Source organism: Athene cunicularia (assembly GCF_003259725.1).
Source record: "Athene cunicularia isolate RWA chromosome 1 unlocalized genomic scaffold, athCun1 chr1_part1, whole genome shotgun sequence".
NCBI lineage: Eukaryota > Metazoa > Chordata > Aves > Strigiformes > Strigidae > Athene > Athene cunicularia.
The window spans coordinates 64,986,496-65,010,018 of record NW_020799091.1 but is presented as its reverse complement, the minus strand read 5'-3'; the positions used below and the strand labels follow the sequence as shown (position 1 = coordinate 65,010,018).

At 34.1% G+C, this 23,523-nt stretch overlaps 1 protein-coding gene across 3 annotated transcripts in view; it reads left to right on the top strand.

Annotated features, from left to right (window-relative positions):
- The window catches only part of CCDC138 (coiled-coil domain containing 138), a 37,247-nt gene extending 14,610 nt beyond the window's left edge, over positions 1-22,637 (top strand). For 2 of the 3 annotated variants that reach the window (XM_026856248.1, XM_026856234.1), the window contains 5 exons: positions 635-751; positions 1,847-2,042; positions 5,331-5,507; positions 21,041-21,179; positions 22,273-22,637. In XM_026856248.1, coding sequence (XP_026712049.1) covers positions 635-751; positions 1,847-2,042; positions 5,331-5,507; positions 21,041-21,179; positions 22,273-22,444 — 801 coding nt within the window. In that variant the 3' untranslated portion in view covers positions 22,445-22,637. The remainder of the gene's footprint in view (positions 1-634; positions 752-1,846; positions 2,043-5,330; positions 5,508-21,040; positions 21,180-22,272) is intronic. The other variant, XM_026856240.1, reaches the window with a different exon arrangement.
- The last annotated feature ends 886 nt before the right edge of the window (positions 22,638-23,523 follow it).

Genomic DNA, 23,523 nt, shown 5'->3' with positions numbered 1-23,523 from the left:
ATTCTGGTCGTGAGATATGATAGATAATTCATCATTTGTAAAGCATACAGTTCATTTTTAAGGAAGTTTGGTGTTCAGTCTCAACTTGAGAGTTTCAGCATTGTATTTCAAGACACTCTTAGATGATAATTCGTCTTGTGTTTTATGTGTAATTCTGTACATAATTCCTTTTTGCTAAGGAGATGAACATGTCTAATTGAAAATATTTTGATGCCTATATTAAAGTTTCAATTTATTACTGATGAAAGGTGATACTGTATTATACTTGTAACACTTTTATTGTTTTCTTTCTGGGGATACCAAGGTTTGAAAATCAGTGAGGTGTTCAGAAAATCTTCTTTTACTTTTTTTTCTTCATTATATTAAAGATCTGTAGCATTGGGATTGGATTTACTGAGATTGAGCTCACATGTTGTATCTCCGCTTTTACATGTAAACCTCTGTAAAATTTAAAATCTGTGTATGTGTATAATTCTGTTACCTGTACTGGATCTGCCCAGTGAGTATTTGCATATTTAATCTCTTAAACTCCAAGAGGAAGTTGGGAGTTATGTTTGTTCATTTTTCATGTATGGTTAGCTTATACATTAGTTTGATACACTGCATGTAATTTTACTTTTGTATATTTTTACAGCTTTTGCCTATAGCTACTGAGCAGCTCCAGTGGATGCCATTTGTGAATCCTAAACTACACATGCCTGTGATTAAATTTATTTACTGGTCTATAAGACAACTAGACACTGGTATTCAGGTAAAACAAGCCCACTTGCAGTAAAAGTTTTTTTAAACTAAATTCACAGAAGATATTATTGGCTTTTTTGTTTTAAATACATGTGAAAAGTGGATGTTTTCAGGTAGCATATGTAAAAGAAACTCTGCTGTCTTTGCAGAGCATGAATTTATAGTGTTTACCATGGGTGGCAAATGAAAAAAATTAATTCTTTTTCAAGTCAAGCTTAAATTTTGCATTGTGTATCTAAACACAGTTTTCGTAAGTATGTGATCTCTGTTGTGGTATGTAAGCATCTGAGAAATTCTATTTTTACATATATATTTACAAAATTTTTGCACTAGAAAAGGCAATAATTTTAAGTTAACTTTATGCATGAGATTTGTTGAAATTGATGGAAATGTGTGGCAAAGCAGTGCGAAATTTTGGGTTTTCTGTTCTCTGCTCAGTGTCTAACTACAAGACATTCCTTACTGCTTTGACTAGACTGCTATAAGAAAATATTTAGCAGTATCATAGACAGTAGCTGTACTATAAATACACAGTATAGTGAGTAGTGCTGTCAGCAGTGCTTTTGTTAAAGCAAAAGGTAGGAAACTGTAAATATTTTGAGTTTAAATTCAATAGAATAATATGCTGTTGGTTTCAGTGTTAACAAGAAACTATATTGTGAAATATGATTCTGAAGTAATGTTTCTGTATAGTTTATGATGAAAAGTCTAATAGTTCTTACCTGTACAGTGTTTTTAAGACTCATGTTTAGACCTTGATTCTGTAAATGCTTTTACAGGACATAACTTCAGGCAACCTTACAAAATGGAGTTGACTGAAGCTGAGCTTGTTCTGGAATCAGAAGCAACTTAAATAATGTCTGCATATCAGGGACCCTCACTAACTAGTCTCTTTGAGAAGTGTGTGCTGATAAGACACCATGATAATGTTGTTCAACTGCTTTTGGAACACCAAGTAGTATCTCCTGTATAGAATGCATTCCAATATATGGTCAAACCATTTGCTATTTAATATTTAATCACTAGGGAAACATGTATCTCTATATAGTATCACAGGATTTCAATGTGTTTTAATATTTACACTAACTGTGTGCATTGTTTGAAGCAGCATGCAACAATGACATCAACAATGAGGAGACTTGGCGAAGATATTTTCAAAGGCATAGTAAATAAGAGAAATCAACAATGTTCTTCTGAACAGTCTACAGAGAATAAATCGAAATCGGCAGTTTTCTTTAAGAGTTCCCATATGCCTTTGAGGTTTCTGTCAACTTTAATTGTGCTTAAAACAGTGACACAAGGCAAGTTCTGACTTTTTAATATTTTTTTTTTTAAATTGCAGTCATGTGCTGGGACAAAGCACATTTCAGTGATATTATAGAGTCTATTATGCTTTATTAGTGAAAAGTGTGTTTAGTTGAGTTTTATTATCTTGTGAAGCAAAATATACTGGAAACAAATATGAATCTTGCTATTATTCATTTCATGTTGGAATTTGTGTTCATTCTAACCACTTGTCAGACAAATCAACATTTCTGAAGAAGAGGAAAAGATCTTGGTAATTCTGTCAAACTGTCATTGCAGCAGTGATTGGATTGCCAAGATCTTAACTGCATAGAATGGCATAGCTAATTGCTCTTTTACAAACTGAAATAAGTAGCAGATTTTTCACGGTTCTAGAATTTCACTGTCCTGTTTAAGCTAGTAGGTTGTTTACCTGTCCACTGAAAGGCTGATCAGCTGCAGTGTCAAGTGTTTCTTTTCTGACACAGTTACAAGTTTGCTGCATTTGTCTTTATAGATAAATCTAATGTTCATAGGAATTTCTAATGTATCTGTAGTCACCTAGAGAAAGCCACTTGTGTAGTGGATTATAATTGTTAGATTGAATTCTGATACAATATAAGTCCTGAAATAGCTTTTCCTTGGTCTAAGTCTCTAGCCCTTACCTGTCTGATGCTCCCCTCTGCTCGTACCAAGTCTGGCACTGCAAATGGCTATGCATAAAACATAATCAACATTGAAAAATGGTACTCTCTGAAACTGTCAGTTCTTGATATGATTGTCCATTCAGATTTCCCTGTTAAATAGGCTCATTTACAAAGGTACCATGTTCTGTTTAACTACAAATGTTTTAGACTTCAAAGCTACCTGTCTAGCATGAAAAGTAGCCTTTTTATCCAAAGACTTCCAAAATTCCTATGTTGATGTAGTATACTAACGTACTTTGTTAACAAGGCAAAACCAAACAAGGTCTTATCAGGAAATAACACAGCTCTGAAAATAGTGATTTCTGCTTCAGATCATGACAAGTTACTCCACTTGTGCAGTTTTCAAGATGCTGTGGCAAATCTCAGTGTGGCCTTCTTTGAAAACAGATATGATCTGAAAAGACTAAAACATTTTCTTTGAAGTGATGACAAAAGTGAACTGTTTATTCTGAGCTCTGAGTGCTGAGCACACTGAGAAGATGCACAAACGCAGATTTTTAATGCTTTCCTTCCTTATTCTTTTGACATAGAGACTGGTGTACACTTTTCTGTTAGAACTCAGAAAAGAAAAACCTTCAATCAATCTGATATATAGAGATATTTTAAAATTAACTTACAGATTAACTTTGGTCATTTAAACAAATTCTTAGCTATTTCTAATTTATATGGGACTTCTTTGAAACTTCAACTGGTTTGTTAACTGCTGCCTTCTCTCTTCAAGGGAGACAGGGAACAAGAGGTGTTGCAGATCCTTTTTATGGAAATCAGGCAGAAAACACTAATTATGTATCATAAGAGTTGATTACTGCCTACCTGCAGCAACTCAGGAATACTGTGGTGCTGCATAACTGGGATTTTCTGCAAGAATAAGTTTTGCAAGGATAGCATAAGAATTAATGTCTCTATAACCCTTTTCCAACTCTTTGTGATGCTAACCACTTATTTTTCCCTTTTCAAAGACATCTTAAAAGCACAGATCATTTTGATAGCAAATAATTGTACAACTGAGCATCTAACCTAACTTCAGAGATTGTCCTACTTTGGGTAGGAGGGTTGGACTAGATTCCAACCTAAATTATTCCATGATTCTGTTTTTGCAATCTTTTGTTTTCAGCGTGGTTTGTGTTTTAAAATGTCTTTACTAGTAACACATGCCCTCTGCTAGTAACCCAGAGAGATAGAGACAGGTTAGAGAGATGTTAATTTTCAAGGTAATCCTTAGAAAACATGCCAGAATGACAAAATCAGATGCCTACTTTGGCAACTGATTTTTTTCAAGTCTCTTGCGTGAAATAGGTTATGAATTCTGGGTCCATTTCTTAGACAGCAGAGATCCACATCACAAAATTGCTGCAATCTCTGGCACCCTGAACTAAACAGGGATGACAAAGATTTTAAATCCATAGATAACAAACAGTGTTCTTGTTCATGGAAGTCATCCTTCTGAATTAGATGGTTAAGCAGATTAGTATGTCTTTATGCTTAACTGACCTGTGTAGTATTTATATTGTGAGTATTTACAGTAAACGCAGGATTTAAAACATGGTGAAAGACCACCCTGGCATCATTAATGAACAAACACAGCATTTCAGCTGTTGAAGAGAACTATTTCAGTGAAAATATTTTGGTGAAGCATGATAATTACTCTTAAATTGAGACTCATATGTTTAGAAATGTTTGATAAAAATTATACGAAGAGCGCTTCATAAAATAGTTACTGCGGAGACTTAGCCTAAGCAGATGAACGCTCTTGATTAGAATGAATCAGCTTAGCTTCTCATGTTTGCTTTTTACTGCTGGCTTCTGTAACATGTAAAATATGATCTGTTGTTAAACATATGTCGAATATCACTGTGTATAAATTTTGATTGCTCTGACCACATGGCACTAATGATCTAGTGATAAAGTAGCACATTTGGTTTGAACATATATCCCCTTTCCTTCAAAATGTCAGTATCCAGCAGATGGCACCATAGTTAAACTTTTGCTACGGGATAAATTGTTTCCTTGTACTTAACTTTTGCCCTCCAGATGATCAACGTTATTCCAAGATACTCAGAAAGATTTGGCATCAAGAAATTAAGAAAATTAGATTGGTTCACTTGATCTACCTTCTTCGTATAATTTAGTGCACTGCACAATGGATTAGTATATAAAATGTATGCACTTAAACTTCAGCTTTTTATAGAAAAGAATGGGAGTAGTTGCTCTCATGAAAATATTTGCTTTTATTCAGAGAAATCAGCCCTTGAGTCTTTTAATAGAGGTTTCCCAAATGTTGAAACCAACATTTTCTCAAACTATGCAAGCTTGTAATTTCTTTCCTCTTAAGCAAAATATTAGAAGGTCTTTATATTTGTAAGTATATTTTTCTTCAACATTTGAGTTGTAGTTAGTTGTATTCTCCACTCACAACAAACTGTTAAGGAATAAAAACAGGCAGAGGATGTCTTTACATAAAAATGAAATGTAATATTTTCAGCCATTTAATTTTTAAATACGTATCTGCAACAGTAACTTACAGGCTAGTTGTTCACATATTGCTTAATGGAACTATGGTTATAGAAGTTTTATTGCCTGTATTCTGATATCTTTCAGTGGATTACCTGGCTCAGGCGTTTGATTCCCTATGCGTAGACTTGAAAACAGATGAAGGGAAAGCCTTATTTTTGGAATACCAATGCATGCCTGTCATATTAAGTCACTTAAAAGTATCCAGTAGAGGTCTGCTTTCCATTGCTCTTGATGGATTACTTCAGATGACCATGGAATCTGGTAAATTTGGGTAATGTAAAAAAAAAAATATATAAAAAATCATGATGAAAACAGGTGAGGTAAGAATAAATGCAATGTAAAAATAGCATGATTCTTCTGTGTAAGTAATCTAATCTAGCCTTAGCATTCATTCATATCATGTAAATTCATTAGAGACATAACATGCATTTCTGAATTGTCTGTCTCTTTCTGAGTTGTCTTGTCTTTTCTTCTCCCTCTCAGCACCTATGCTTTATGTTTGTCCTGGCTGCTTTCTTATTTTATTTATGTGAATTTTTTTGTTGTTGTTTTTGGTTTCACTTTTCAGTTTATTCTACTGTTGTACCTTGCTAATGTTTTCCTTTGAAGTCAGGCTGTGCCAGGGAAGCTGTATCATGAAAACCTGACAGCAGGTGGAGATAAAAAATAGGCTTTATTTAAATTCTTTTTCTAGTTTGAATGAACAACTCATCCCCAATAATTTTTCAGTTTCTAGTAATTGGAAATGGCATTTTTAGAAGAGATGGTTATGTTTTGCTGAATTTTACTGTGCTGTGGCCCTATAGAAGGGTTAATATTTGTCACAGAACTTTTCCAAGTGATACACGTTAAGAATCAGTTGATAACCAACTGGATGGACATGAAGGTAGTGAGGCATGTTAAAGAAATCTTGTCACTGTTTTTTTTAAAAGACAAAAATCACTCACTGCCTTTTAGAACAGAAAAGGGGAAGGGAAGGGAAGGGGCTGTTGCTATTTTGGAAATGTGTATTGTTATTTTGGAAGTATTTTGTTACCATGAATTGTAGTGGTAAAAATAGAAAGTATGTTTGACTTGGCATGAAACAGCATTGAGTTAAAAGCCATTTTGTAGCAACATAAGTGACAGAAATATTTAAATAAAGTTTTATTCTTCTTTGCAGGCTCTTTTTCTGACCATGTAGTTAGTGTAGTCTTACACTAAAGTATTCTTCTTAATAGTCATAACTATGGTTGGTAAAGTGATTGGGAAAGAAAGAGTTGTACACACAAAAGTAACCTGAGTAGTATGGATGGTGTCTGGTATTACTTTGGATAATGCCAGTAACAGTGCATCTTCTATTACCTAGTGGTAGTCGTTCTGATGCACTAGATGCCTGCAGTTTGAAAAATAATGAAGATACATTGTGGGAGATTCACATTGTGCCTTGTTGCTTCTCAGAGATGATGTATATGTATGAAATCAGGGAATATTGTTTAATTGAATTGACATTTGATTGAGAATTTATTTCTTAGCAACTGAATATAAAGCTTTATGCAGAGCCTTTCTCTTAGTAGAATAAAGTGTCAATACACAATTATAGGCATGTTCTTCTCTTTCCCAATACACAGTGTTTAACAAGTATTTGTTAACAATGAGAAATAGTATTGTTGATGGAAAATCATATTTTCATTCCTTTGTAAGTTTCCTATTAAAAAGTCATTAAATGACAAACTAGAAAGTGGCAGTGAATATTGAGGGCTTTCTATGTTAGATTAAACCAGAAATTTATGCTCAATTTTTAAAGATGTATTGATGTACATACTTAAATATGAAGTCATAGGTAGTTAGCCTTATAGTAAAATACAGAATCATATTGCTCAAAAAGACAGCATCTGACCAACAGGAGGAAAATCTAGACTTTTATTTTTTTCTGTAAGATACACAATCCTAGGCTTTCTTTCAACTTGCTGCAGTCATTTTCTGGCTCTATAGGAGTATACCTTTAGAGCTGAAGTGATTAGAAATTAAATTTGAAAAAAAAAAGCCAGTGCTCTATTTTTTCCTGGATATTATTTTCTATAACTTTCATTTCTTAAGTTTTAATTTTTTTGCAAAGTATTTTTACAGGTTGAAATTTTAGTTGTCTAGGCTGAAAGATGCGAATCAGATGTGAAATAACTACTATGTTGCACTACTACTCCTTGTAACTGCATGTGCCTTTTGTTATAGTAAGCAATGAATGGTAATGGCTCTGTACAGTTCAGGCCTGTCTGAGGTTCTTATGTAGGTTCTCTTCCCTGTAAAAAATGATCTCCTCATGTTCCAGAAATGAAACCTAGAATTCCCTCATTTATTAAGGAAAATTACTTAAGCTGCATATAAAGGAAGTACCTACCTCCTAGTCTAAGATAGATATTTCTGTTGATAGAAATTACAAGAGTCTGCAGTACTGCTTAAGCCCATTGTCTGACTTGGTTTTGGTATCCACATTTTCAGATTTTAGTTCAGTGTCATTGCTTTTGGCTTCATAGTATATCTGGTACAACAGGTCCAGGATCCAAGTTTCTTTTGCAAGTTCATACAACATTGTCAGTGCTGATAAGGCATTCAGTTACTGAAAACATGATGTCAAATACAACAGTTGAGGGATTTGTATTATCTGTTTTCTATCTATGTACAAGAAGTTAATGGCAAATTAAAATTAATAGTCTTACTGCTGTGTATCTTACTGGCACACAGTGTTTCATGCACTCCTTCTCAATTTCTGTTCGGAGTTTAACATCAAGGATCTGAGAGAGTCCTGACACCACCATTTCAATGGGAAATGGTAGAAGACTGAAGGGTAGCATTCCTCAGTAATTTCTTTCTCTGTCTACCTGTGACTTCATTATTATATGTTCATCAGTCCTGGCCAGCTCAGGATATGCATTCATATGCAATATCTTCTACTGTTTGTTGCCTTCTGATTGTTGCCTTCTTATGTTAGAACTTTTTTTCACAAGGAAAAGAAGGATCATCAGACAGAGGTGGAGGAATTCTAGAGTGATTTAGTTGTCTGACAAAGCTTGCTAGATTACAAGGTTGTCCAGAGGATGGCTTCAGGGATTTCAAAACCCCCAAAAGTGCATGAATGATTCTTCAGTTCCTCATGGAAACTGTGGCCAGAAAGCCAAATAGTGTGTTAAATGTTCTGTACTCTTTTTTGCCTGGTAGGCTGGGAGTTAAATTCCTTTAACAAGGAATTTTTTGGTAATAGAACTGCAGAATCCTTTTTTTGGCACTTTAAAGATGCTATGATTCTTTCTATGGCTTGCTTTGCACTAGTCATACATCTCATGGCTACTCTCCGGGAAGGACTAAAGCAACAAGGATCACTTAAAATAAGTATAGTTTAAAAAAAAAAAAAAAAAAAGAGAAAAAAAGGAAAAGGACAGTAAACCAGGAGTTGGTTGACAAGATCTACTTGTCTGTCATTCTCTAAATGTGTGTTGACACTCACCATTTACTTCTGTAAGGCAAGGCTAACTTTAATAAAACAGGTTGTCTGTTTATAAAAAGACTCCCACAGAGCAGTGGGAAGAAGTAAAATCTATGTGGTGAGAGGCAGCTGATAGCCAAAACCTTTGTGTATCATGCCACTTTGTATGCAGTGTGCCCACACATGTTTTTTGGTTGTTTGGGCACATCCATGCCCTTAAGACTGTGGCTGATGAAGATAAATATCAGGGTTGGAGTTCAAGCTATAAAAATTACTTCATTTAAAGATCAGTACTGGTTCAGTTCAAAGGCTAATGAAACACTTTGCTCATTGAGAATTTGGAGCTCCTCTGTGTTTTCATTAAGCTTATGCATTCCAGTGTGAAGGAAGAAACAGATGTCAGTTTTTTGCACTGCACAGCTCAGTTGTGTGAAGTACAAAGGAAGCAACATAGGTTGCTACACCAGATGACCCCTACGCAACTTCTAGTGACAGACTTTCTTCCAGGAAACCTCACTTGGAATCCTCAGGTCTAACGAGAGCAAAAAAGTGGGAATTGAATATCACAGATAGTTTCAGTGAATTTGTACTCTTGCATTACTTTTCCCATCCATGCATTCATGACAGGGTACTGTTGAAGCAACATCTGAATGTTCACTTAGATTACGGAAGAGTGGAAAATGTAACCTTGGTAATCAGGAATGAGGTGTTTCATTCCTACTCCAAAGACAAAAGGGGAGTATCAGCTCATTTTGACCCACTTTGTGTCAAGAGGTCTATCCATTTGTATACATAATGGTAAAACCATTTGTCATCATTTTGTCATTGGAGCCACAAGATGGGCTATCAGCTTTCAAGGTGCTCTTTTTGTTTCATCTCTTGTATTACCTCAGATTCAAGGTTGGAAAATTTTTGGTCATTACTAGGATCAGGGTTTACTCTTTAATCTTTTTTATTCCAAGGTTGGTGAGATTTTTTCATATTCCACAGGAATTATGCCAATCTAGTAGATTTCATAAACCTGCTGCAAGTTTATTTAAAACTATACGTAAATATACGCTTGAGGTCTACAGCTTCATGAAAAATTAGTCTGAGTTTAGATGTATTCTGTACAAGAGTGGATAACACCAGTGTACCCATCCAGCTAGGCCATAGAAACATGGTCATTTTAACACCACAGGAATTTTGTGAAGGTATGCTTAAGACCTTTGGTACCCTTGGGAAGCTTATTTGTGTATGTTTCTTGAAGCTTAGTTGCATCATCATAGCATACAAGGCTCCAGAGCTTTATCGTAACAGTATAGTCACATTATTTCTTGAAGGATTCAGGTTATGTGTTTTTATCAAATTGGGATCTCAAATCACATGCATGTCACCAGACTACATTATGTTTTAGGTATCAGAATTTGGATAGTATGCCAGCTGCACTGGCATTTCCCAGACATCAGTGAGTTTTCATGCCATTGTACAATTCTGAAGTATGGTGCCAGACAAAAATAATCTCGCCATTTTCTCCCAATCATTAACATTTTTGGAACTCTAACACTATATCACAGATACAAAATATATCTATCTATCTATCTATCTATCTATCTATCTATCTATATATATATATATCTCCATGCCAATCCTGTTTGCCTCACCTCTTTTACAAAAATGTTAAAGCCTAAGGAAGAGGGTAGAATGTTATACTGATTGCTGTTCTTTTAATGTACAAAAACATTCATAGTTGGAACAAAGGCTGACTTTTAAATGTCGGGGGTGAAAAATGTTGAGGTTAGTTTTGGCCAGCTCCTCAGGGTGTAAGAGTGAGAGAAGCTGTCAAAGATGTTATGCAGTAATTTCAGAGAACTTTGTGTCAAGAGAACTTCAGTTTCAGCATACTTTCATACTGTAATAGTATTTTTTCCCCCCATCTTCCAGTATCTCTGTGGATTCTGTTTACTACTTTTACTGTTATTTGAGGAAAGAAACTTTGCAACTGAGTCCTTACCTAACCATTTATTTTCTGTTAGCAAATACTTGCTTCATTTAACCTACGCTAGAAAATTGGGTTAGAACGTAGAAAAGTAGCTGAAAATAAATTATAGGTAATTGTTAGGATAAATAATATAATTTTAAATAATTTATGTTTTATTTCATGGCGTTTGCATGCTGGAGTGATTCTTTTCCTTTGGATGAGCTCAGTGGCCTAAGCTGAAATCTAGTTGATTTAGTCTGCGACCTTCAGTGGAAGTAACAGTGTACTTTTAAATTCCTCAGTTGTGATATTTAACAGCTTGTTATGAACCTGACAGTAGAAAATCAACCCAGCAGAGATATTTATCCCTTTTCTCTTACTACGTTCTAATATTTTTGTCTAAAAATGTCTGTAATGGTGCATCAATTGGTATATTTCAACATGTTCAGTCTCCTATTTTAAATGTACTTTCTAGTAGCTGATACATGTGAACACAGCACTGAAGCAGTGGTTTAGCTATATTTTCACTGTAGCTATTTCATCAGTGCTGGTTTTGTTTCATGGTCAAATAGGGATGAGTGCCAGTTCAGGTTTATCCTTTTCAGTCTCTTCTTTGACTCTCCATACCCATTACCAGGATTTCAATCCATGTGTGTTTTCTGGAGGATGCCCATCTTTCCTTTGCTGCAAAGATTGACTGATAAATGCAGAATGAAGGGAGCAAGTCCAGCAGTCTTTTTTTAATGGTGATTGTATTTTGCTCAAATCTGCGGCTTCAGATGAGTGCCATAAAATTCAACTTGATCCTTCTTCGGCCTTTGAAAGTAATGAGTGGCCCTTAAAGACATCTTTCTTGCTTCCTGTTGAGTAAAAGGGGAAGAGATATATTCCTGCTTATTTGACAGGGAAGAAAGGCTTTTGAAGGTTTCCTTACCTTAGTAAAGGAAAGCAGGCAACCAAGCCATGATGTTTGGTTTTTAGTCCCATCTCTAAGCTGTGAACCTGTCTGAAGATCGAAGTGAGAACTCTGATAGTACTGTCACAGCAAGTCGATTAAATTTCTTGATATACTATGCATGTGCCTAGTGATGGATTTCCTCAAATGCAGTGCTCTGACTGCCTTTGGAATTTTGGGTCAAAATGTATTAACTGCTAAATAATTATGTTTCAATTTAATCAAATTACTTATAATGTATTTATTGCTTAACAAAGCTCTTACCATTTCCCATTTAAATTACTATTAAAATTAATATTTAATAATTAAAGTAATAGTTACTTTTAATAATCTAGATTGTTCTAGTATGACACCAGTGACTTCCAGGGCATCTTCCTACCCCAAAGTTTTCTCCTAAGACTACAGATTTCTTTTCTCAGCAGATACTGTTTCTAGGACACTAGTTGCAACACACTTCAAGAAAACTCCTGGATGCTAGACATGAAACATTATCTGGAAACAATCTAGTAATAAGTAGCATGACCTCAGCAAGAAAATTTGTTCTGTGGGTGTTGAAGAACATCACATCATTAGTATTAAATCACCTTGTAGTTGAATACTTGTCATATACAATCTTGTTGAATACTGTTGTTCCTGTCTTCTCGCTTCTCACGCAGCTTACTGTAGGTTTTTTTACCTATGAATCAGTTAAAAGGGTTCCAAAGGATGTAGTGAGTTTATAGTCACCTATCAGAAATACCGTTGTTCAACTGTAGTCTGATTCATGCTTGATTTGAGATCTGCCTGCCTCAGTTTCACCCTTTGCACTTTTACACAAAGACAGCATACATCTTAAATTCCTCCTGCAGTGATAGCTGACTTCTGTCATGTAGATTAGTAGGTTCCCTTTTCCCAACCTTATGTTCATTCAAAACTTACTTGCTCATTAGACATTGCAAAGCACTGGCCTTTGCTTTAAATAAAGCTTACGTTTACTTTGTTTTCAAGCTTACTTTTATTTTACAGAAAGAATATTTTGCATTAGTATGTGCTTATTCACAAATTGAGATGAACACATATTAAAAAAAAAAATCTCTGAATGACTCTCATGCTTACCATAAGTTTAGGCATATTCTTTTAAGGCTTAAGAATTATTTCTTAACCATATTAACATCACTTAAGATTTTTACTAACTGCAAAACTGAGCTGTATTTACACATTCACTGAACCTTCAAATTATTTTTTTTTTTTTGTAAGAAAACATTATGGTCATGGATAACCAAGTCTGTGTCCAGATTTACTCATCTCATAGGTAAATTAATCAAGCCAGTGGAGATAAAAAGATTGTCTCCATAGTAAGAAGTTGTGATTATTTATATGTAAACTTGGAAATCTTTTCATGTGGACTGCCTATATGGGCGCTCCCTCTATTCCTTTGAGTTGGAATACTTCCATAACTAAAGCTAAATATTCCACAATACACACTGTTCTACAGATACTTCTAAAAAGCCGGTCAGAATCTGCCAAGGAAATGCAAACCCACTCCTTTATTTTTTTGAGTCTTAGCAATTTGAGACTTTAAAGACTACAAGCAATGAAGGTATGGAGAAAAAAATGCCTGTATGCTTAAACAGATTAAAATTTAACAGTATTTTTCAGCATATTATCTCCACTGGTAACTTTGCAGGAACGAAACTTTTCAAATGAGCTTACTGCAGTACTGAAAGGGTAAAAATGTCAAGTCTATGAATACCATACTCAGGTAGGATTCCCCCTCACCTGTGTGAAAGGCAGATGTGAAATTATCCTGAGGAACTGTGTTTGAAGCTATAACAAAAGGAATGATTTACAGCTTATGTGGGATAAACATTGAAATACAAACAGTTTAAAAGGAAATCCTTCCTCTATTATCCTGTCTTACCTTTGTAATTTTTTTATTAATTCTTCTGAAAACAGTGAAGTATTATGTTAGATTAATAGATGTTTTTGTTTAATATTTTAACCACAGATATCTTTAACTGTTAAATGCAACCTATGAGAATGTTATGACCAACCTGTATATTTGCTGAAAGCAAGCAAGTACACTAAAAGTTTGCAGAGATTTTTGTTAATTGCAAGCTTAGTCTGAATACTTTGATTTTGATAAAATACATGTTTACAGGTTTTAAAAATACATGCAGTAAATGGAATAATGTCAATTAATTTCTACTGATAATAGTAGCCTTCTCTCTAATAAAAAAAAATGTTATTGTCATTACTTTCTTCTTGTTCTAGTAACAGTTGTGTAATGCCTAGGCATTCTGAATATTGGACCCCTGTGTCATCCACTTCAAAGTAAGAAATAAAAGGGAGCATTAAATATAACTTATATAGAGCCAAGTAGCTACTTTGTAAATAAAGCTTCACTGTTCATTCTGGTAATACTGTACTTTGTAAGCAGCATACCATTTTGAAGGTAGATGCAAATGCTAACTTTTTAAAAGTAGTTGATGTAAAAAGCAGTTGTTTGTATCAGTACTTTACATCCCTTTTCAAGTCAATTTAATTTATTAAATCTTTAGAACAGTAAAGTTTATTGAAGTAGGATCTTGTTTGCTCTTATTTACTAAACTTGTATTTTTATAGACAGTTTACAGTTTTATAGCTTTTTGTAAAATGGTTTAATTTAAAACAAAGTACAGTTTAATTAGAAAAAATGTTTTTTAATACACTTTATTATTAGACTAGCAGAACTACTGTACTCACTAGCTGACTTTTCTGTAATTTCAAGGTGAATTTAGAGCAATGTCATAATTGAAATAATTTCATAAAGAAAGGGATTTTTTTGAAGTAGATAGTACAGTTTATGCAATTTGAGTAACATCAATGCATTGTCACAGTTCAGACTTTATTTACCTGCTTACTTGCAATCTGATGCAGAATTACAGGTCATGCCAGGTTGCATTTTTTAATGTAAAGGCTCCCTTATTTGGTTTGTCATTGTGTTTGAAATACTGTGCTTAGTTCTGATCTGATTATTACAGGAGTGGAGTTATGGGAGCAGGGGAAACAAGGCAGGCGAGCTCTGACAGAAAAAGTGTACTGTCTTGGAACAAAGCTTCTTCAGGTGTCCTTTGTAAGGGAGAGTAGTGATTCTGGTAGTTCATTAGGCCTTCTCTTGAACAAAGTAACTCACGATAGTGCATAGCTTCAATTTATAATGCTGTCTAGGTTATTTGTAAATGATGATGTTCTCTCAGGCTTCATTAGAATCAGTGTTTAATGGTTAGACCATGTTGGTTGCTCATAGACATACTGAGTTCAATTAGCACACAAAAAGTTTTAATCTAATCAGTGATTTTTCCAGGAAAAATATTGGGGTTTAGTGTATTGTCTTTATGCTCCTGCTATTCTAGGATGTGCGATAATCCTACTTCTCATGTATTTGATACCTGTTGCCTTCTTAATGGTCAGATTTCATACCACAGTCATTAATTAATACACTAAATGAACCTAGTTGCCCAAATCAGTATTTAAAACTGAAATTCACTTTTCAAGGCAAAATGGTTTGCTTTGTTATTAGCCAGTTCCTTATACTACACACCTTCCAGTCCTCCTATTAACATGCATCTTCTCCAAGATGATATCACATGTGTTGCTTTATCAGATGTTATTGGAAGTCTAGCTGAGTTGTAATGGCTGTAGCATTTATTTACCAAGCACAAGTATATTGACTACTCTGGCACAGCATACCTATAGTTCCTATACACATACTTCTAGATAAGCTTTACACTTAATTTCATTTTTTGTCTCCTTTAGTTCCTAAAAATATCTTGAGAGTCTTACTGAAGGGCACGTGTGTTCAGATTGCCTTTTTTTTTTTTTGTCCCAATCCCATATATATATTGCATTAGCTGTTCTCTTTTTACAAAGTGCTGCTTCATGATTTGTTACTAACAATTGTTTAACTCTTCTTGTCATAAAATCGAGGCAACGTTTCTTACAGAGTGTTGAAGTCTGTTCTGGCATCCCTGACTAACGGACTCCTTTGGAATTATGAGTTTGGGGGACCTTCTTTTGTCCCTTTTATCAAGATAGAGCTGTCTTCTGAAAAATGGCATGTTAGCCAAAGTGTGCAACCAAAAGACTAAATTACCCTTAGCTTCTATCCCATCTTTCTTGTGCTGACCACAGATGACCTCACTACCTCTTTTTTGTTCTATTTGTACTTAAGTGGCTGGAAGAACTTTTTTTTTCCTTAACAACATCTGACTTAACTTGACTTTTCATACTATCATTTTTATCATAAAGATAGTTTCTGACCTCCAAAGCATAGCTTTCTTTTCTGATTTTTTTCTTTTCATTTCAAGCATCTCTTGTGACATAAGTATTCCTGCTAAATTTTTAACCTCTTCTATTATATTTTTTGTGTGTGTATAACCTCCAGTTGCCATTTAAGAATGACAATGGTCTCCCATATGACCTGTCTCATGTCTGCATGAATGTCTTGCACATTTTAGGAAACTGAAGAGCAATTCAGATCATACTAAGGTCAACACTTATTGGGTGACCAGCTGAAATTGCCACTTGGGCTCTCTTAACTCAGGGTCACCCATGTAGGCACCCACCCTTGAGGTGCCTTATGCTGACTGGAATCTCACTTACCTCCACTGTGGTTTAAGCACTGGCACTTAACAGTCCTGACTTGGTTACAGGAGAAAAAGTTAAATTCAGCAAATGGTTTAATTTTACAGGTGACTTTATAGACAATTGGTTATTAGCAACATGTAAGTGATATTTCTGTTTCCTTTTAAGTGTTTCTGCTGTGGTTCATAGTTAACTTTTGTGTCAGTTAATTTTTCTGCACTAGTAGACAGTGCTGCATCACTTGACTTGCATTGAAGTCATGTTCTTCATTCTCTCGGCAGATCCTCATGCAATTAGAAATGAGGCAAAACTGCAATCGTTAATTTGTTAAAACATGAACTTAAAGTTGGCATTCCTGACAGTCTTCATTTTCTGAGTTGGCATAGCTTTAGGTATAAACCAGAATTTTCCAGATAACTATAGCTGGTGAGTTTATGCTGTGACTGATTACTTCGAGGGTAAATTTCAGATGAATCCTGTCAACAGTGATAAATTGCTCATTGTTCATTGCAGTCTACCAATCAACTTAAGCTAATGCAACTACAACATGCTGCAGTTTTTTAAGGATACCAGTGGAGGCACTTGCACATTATTTTAAATTGTGCCAAAGTCCTGTAAGGATGGATTCCAGTTTAGTTTATATAAAATAGTTAATAAAAACAAAATTTATGCAGATCTAAACCACCAAAATATTTAAAAATTGGAAGCTTATGTTCTTTTAGTTCATCAGCTAGACATGCATTTAAATTATCTGCTTGTTTTATACATTTTCTTAGAATTTTGTACATATTACTTAGTAACTTTTAGTACTTTTGTACATATTACTTAGAATATATTCTTCAAAGGCTTATCTGAATTGAATATATGCACAATGTACAGAAATTCCATTTAAACACGTGCCTTTATCAGTTTGCTTTCACGTAATTGAAGTTTGCAAACTTTTGGAAATTATTTCCACTTTGGCTCTTCTCTATAGTAAAAAACCTTCTGTCTTAAAAGTAGTGTATATGTTTTACGTTGGTTTGTAAAATTCACAGTCAAAACATTCTCACAGCATGTGTGTGTATATTTTTTTCTTAAATGAAATATTTTTAAGGAACCAGTGAGCAAGACAGCAAAGAAATGTCCAGGTCAGCTGAATATGGTATTTGTTTACCCCGGCAGAAAAGGAATGTAGAGCATTTAATGGCTAGTCAAGGATATTTATAGGAATACATTGTAGGAGTACCCTCTTCATCCCAACAGTCTTGTTACCTTGAGATGTCTCATGAATCAGACTTCATCTGAATCAGAAGTCATGTCAAATGAGAGCTTTCTAAAGCCATTTGTTTTTTTAACAGGCAGTAGAAAGAAGAAAAACCTTTCTTCTCAGTTTACTTCTTGAATGTCAGTGTTCTCACACATTTATTTACTTTTCTTTCTGATAAACGTCTTTGTAAGTAAGAGAAACTCGATTTCAAGTTTTTGCTGTTAAAGCAGACTTCATCAGTGGTGCAGTGCAGATTGATAGGATCTTTTCTGTTTCCTGGGAACAAGCAGTCATTTGTAGGAACTAGAAAATTGTAGAATTTCTATAAAATTGTAGTTCTATAGAATTTCTAGAAAGTCATGATAGCATAATTTGTAGTCCTTCTTGCTTTAGAGAAGGCTATCTCTTGTTGCTATAATGTACAGAAATTTTTACTTCAAACACTCTTAAGCGATGGAAATACTTTGATGCAAAGTAGTCTTAAGATGGTTGGATTTTGTTCACTGGGCTTTGCTTATTTGTAGTTTTCTGTTTGTAGCTTTGTCAACTCTTCTCATGGATTTTAACAAGTTAGACTCATGAGGGCATGATACCATCATACTAGAAGTGAATTCTGGTTTAATTATTTTTCCAGGTTTAAGACACTGCTGTATGTACTTAATAACTTGAAAGTTCTGTCCTAGGGAGCAATGGATCAATAAAGAGCACTGAATCTTAACTTGTATGTCAGTCATGCACCACTAAATTTAGCACATGCTGTGAGCCCATCTAAGGATTTTCTGCTTGCTGTAATTGACAGATAGCCCTGAGATTTTGTTGTCACAATTTCTGAAAAATAATACCTTCTGCAGTGAAAGTAGAGAAATATTAAAAGAAATATTAAAAGTGGCATGCCCTGAGTAACTATATCCTGGGGACTGTGTTTGTACGTGGCAAGGGCAGAATGCAGTCAGTAGTGACTTCTCTTGTTGGATTCCCAACAAATTTGTTCAATTCTGTTACCTATTGAGTTGTGTGTTAGATTATTCCCCCACTCCAAAGTTAACTTTTCCTTAGAGAATATATTCTTCTCGTGTTTTTTTATTTTTTTGTGAAATCAACATTCTACTGATCCTTTGTGATATTTGATAGGCACTTTCAGGTAAATTCAAACATGTCTGGGAAATGGTTTCTTTATATGTATCTATTTTATATAAATATGTATTTATGCACACATATAAAATGTATTTCTTCAGCATGAACCTTATTTTTCATCTTAAGGAGGCTGTGCCCTTTTCTCTGTTTCTTTTAGCAATTCTGTAACTCCCAATCTTCAATTAATTTTCTTTTAATGTATTGTGGTATCTACAGATTTATAGAAATGCAGTTGTAGTTCATTATTCCAGTATCCATGATGTTTTTCTTGTCTTAGAAGCTCTCAGCAGTGCTTAATATATCGCTTCAGTCATAGCATTCTATCCTTAATTGAAGATCATAAGCTGAAATAAAAAGAGTATCTTTACTGACAGAGAATAAAAATGTATATGTACTTATTTTTTTCTTATCTTTTCTACTGATTGCTGCTTACATTCCCACTTTCATTCTGGTTTTATATTACTGTTGCAATTTTGATACAGCAAATTATAACTGGAAATAATACTAAAAGTGAGAGGACAGTATACATAAAACCATAGGTGGATTGAACATGGTGGAAAGAATGCAAGAAACATGGAAGTAGAACAGAAAAATAATTTATAAGCATTTATTGCCTTGATAATGTATGTCTCTTGGAATAACTACTGGTTTGTGTTGCTTTAGGTAAAGAACAGAGGACACTTCAGCTGCACAAACCACAAAACATCTGCCTACCTTTTCCAGACTTCATAGTACATCGGTTGTTGCCTTGCTTTTTATTGTTGCAAGATTGGCTCCTTGCTACCGAAGTCTATTATCCTATAGTTTCCATCCACACATTCGATTACATATTTTGTGGATTCTGCCTGTTGAATCCAGCATTTTATGTCAGTTCTGCCAAAAGCACCTCTACTGAAAAGAGAGGAAGGATTACCTGTAGCCATAGCTTCTCTGATCTGTATGAAAGGCATTTGCTGTTTTGTGGCCTCTTCATGTGGTGGTGTAAATCAGCAAAGGCTCACAAATCTCTTTGACTTCACTGTGTAGTATAAGGCAGGATAAGATGTACTCAGTATCGGGGTGGGGGTGGCACTGGGTCGTTTGTTGGTGTAACCTAATGACATGCCATTGTTATGCAAAAAATACAGGTTTTGAAAGATCTGCCTGACAGTAAGGTCTAGTAATTACTGAGTCCTTATTGAATATTCAGTATAAATGCCCAGCTCAGAGGAAATTAGTTGTTTAGGCTCTCAGGCTGACTTTAATTGCCAGGTTGATTTTTTTTTTAAAGCCTTATTCCAGACAGTTTTCTGTAGCATTTCTTCTGATTTTGTATCAGTAAGCCTCCTGAAATAAATTAAAACCTTGAATTCACTCCAAGGCTACTTGTTACATTTAATAAGTTGTATGTCCTTGGGCAAGGAAAGAGAAAATTTTGACCAAAAGACACATCCAGTCCTCTTTGTATCCATAAAAGCATCTTGACATCCTGTTTATAAATTACAGTATTCAGCATATGTGCAAAGAATTTTTGTAATGTTTTGTAAGGTTGATGCTATAATTTGCATATTAAAGTTTCTTATTAAGAATTTAATTAAGAATTAAACATTTTAAACATGATGTAAACATTAAAATATTTACCTCACATCTGTATTCTTCCAATGCAAATGCCCTATGCTATATGAAAGGCTATTCATTTCACAAAAAAATAGTTACTTATTTTCTTTAAGTTTTTGCTATCAATTAATCTGTAATGTCAGAACCAAGAATGAGGTAACAAAGGAACATATTTAACATTCTGAAGTCAGTAGATTTTGGGGAACAGGATAGAGGGAAATGTTACACAATGTGACTTGAAAACTCATCCAGTATTTTAAGGAAGTTTTGTTGGTATTTAAGTGTTCTTATCTAACTCTTACTTCTACCTCTCAATTACTATTTTGCCTGTCTTGAAACAGAGTACAGTGACTCTATTTTTATAATGAAAGACTCTCAGGTATCACATTAGCTTCTACATGTACTGTCCTTGTCCGTGTGATTTGCAGCAGCATAAAATATTTCCTTGTGAGAGTCTTTTTGCACGGCTTAATGTTCCCTTCACATGATCAAAAGGAAAGAACCATGATAAATGAGCGTTGAATAAATATGTTCAAGATAATTTTTACTTGAGTTGAAAATTGTTCTGTTTGCTGTTTTCCTTTGTTCTCAAGGGTATAGACCTTGTTTTAATACAAGGGTCAGTGATGTCAGAACTCTTAGGAACATGCATTTCTTCAAGTTCCTAGATTTACCTGAGTTTTGCATCACACGCTTAGCATAAACTGGGTTATTTCATTGTTCTAAAAGTTACACAACATGAAGCATTTAAAGCCCTCTAAAAGTGTCAATAGCTCTTTTACTTTTCCCTGCACTGTGTTCTGTGACACAGTTTTAAAATTATTTTCTTTTACAGGTTCCTTGCAGCCTTTCCTGGAAGCCTGCAGTAATGAATCCTTCTTCCGTACTTGCTCTGTATTGCTTCGAAGTTCTAAACTAGATATTCAGATTCTGGAAAAGCTCTGTGTTATACTGCAGAAACTCTCCCGAATAAAGTAATCCTTTATTACCATGTTCTGTTAGTTATTAGATCAGTAAACTTAGGAACCTTTATCTTTCTCCTTTTTCAATAACTCATCTCTATTTGCTCCACCATAGACAATGCTGGACTTTCTCTGTTAGCAGTTAAATTTAAACTGTGTCACAGATGTGTAAGACAAGACTCTTTGCATATAAATCTAGTTTAATTTACAGAGTACAAACTAAAAAACTCAGCCTAGCCTAAAGAGGAATTAAACCTTATGTATGCAGATGACAAGAATGCTTAGAAGAGAACCCTTCTTCCCCCTGACCTTCAGTTTTACATGGGTCCTTGGTAGTAATCTTCTTTGAAAATTTAGCCTCATCTGTGACTTGCATTCAGGTTTCATCAGTTTTCATTTCCTTCAAAAACAAAATTTAAAGTCTTGAGCCATATAAGTCCTTTGGGGAATGTTAATCATTATAAAATATGTTCTCACTTCTTACTGGTTATTAGTTTATTGTAACAAAGGTCTTTATCATATTGTTAGTAATGTGCTGCTGAGCTCCATTGGTGTATTACTTAATGGGATTGTTTCATTTGTACAAGCAGGTATCTGAACTGAGCCATCTTTTACATTAGACCTAAAGCTGTTGACAAAACTGAGGTTTTCATTTGGCTTTATTAAGAACAAAATTGAACTCTAGGAGAAAATAAAAGTTTTCCTGTAAAATAAACTAATATAAATCATAACTTACATTGGAAATATACTAAAAGTAAAATTTTCTCAGGAATTCTAATTATTTTAAATTTTTTATTTATTGTTTCTGGAATCTTATTTCACATTAGTGAAACCCTATTATAGCCTTTCCTTGAGCTTTCATTATATTACATGTAAATACCACTTACTCAAGTGAAATGATAGGGTTTTTTTTATTTTTGCCAAGATTTTTCTAACCATACATTGATAACCTTACGCTTAGGGACATTATATGCAACACAGAAGAAACTCCCAATATAATACACGTTTTTCTTCATTAAAAAAAATAGTTTTCTGTAGAATCCTGTGTTCAGATGAAACCTCTGAATTTTCAACTGACAATTATTTTGTGTAAAATCTTTTGCAGAAGCAATAGGAAGATGTTTGAATTGTTTACTCTTCACCACGTGATCCAGGAACTTCATAGGACTACAAATCCAGATCATGCTTTCCTGTGCATAAACCTCAATTCAATTCTGTCAAATTTGGAATTGTCAAGGAGTAACTCTCTTACCTCCAGTCTAAGCACAAGTCACTAGCACTGTCTTTCAATCTAATTATTGTTCTGTATAATTTGTACCAACTGCCTATGTTACTTTAAATTTGGAGATTTTTTTTTTACTGTTTTATATAAATAAATTAAGCAGAACCTCAGTACTATGTAAGTTACTCTGTATCATGTGGAATCTCATTGGTATTTCCCCCATTAATAAAAAGGAATATGAAAAAATGCATAATATGCTGAATGCATTTCTTCAATACTTTTTAAAAAGGTGAAATAATGCTTCTGTTCTAATTGACTCATGCAATCTAAGGAATTGGATCCCTTGAGTAAGCAGATCATATATACCCACCTTTCCTTACTGATATGAATCTTAGTTACCTTTGGCTCTTCAGAGAGTTTTATAAATTCATTTATATATTTTATGGTTGATAACCAACAGACATGTATCAGATTATATTTTGAGATATTTACAGTTTTAGTGATTAAAACCAAATTTTGATTTAACATAACTAGATGTGTTGAATGAGATTCTGTTGTGGTTTTGTTCAGAATGTCTTAATGTTTGTTTGATCTTTTCTTGTATTTATGTAACATCTAGTATTTTATCCTGCTTTGTATGAATTTCTGGTGTAACTTTGGGTTGTATTATCTCTGCAAATGTAAATAAAAATATTTCTGAAAATGCCTGGCAATAGTAATCTCTAATGTAAACTTACTGGGTGGGGGGGGTGTTTCTGCTATATTTTGTATTAATTTGCAATACAATCCTCATAGTACCCACATTTCTGAGTGTGATGAATATATTTGTCTCCTACAGTTCAGCACTGAGAAAAGTCTCACACATAGGAAATAGGATACTTTTAAAAAATTCAACTTAGCCTTCTATTTCTGATTTGTACTGTAATTTTTGGAACTCTTTAATTACCAAATTGAAACTGCATTTAAAATATAAAGATCTGCTGTATGTTAGTCTTTGACTAACACTGGCAGTTAGTATAAAACTTTATAGAGATTTACTTCTCATTTTCATACTTTTTTTTTTTTTGTTTTCCTTTGTATTTTTTACCAGAAGACTGAACTGAGTCTTTGAAGTTGAATTTTAACTGCAAATAT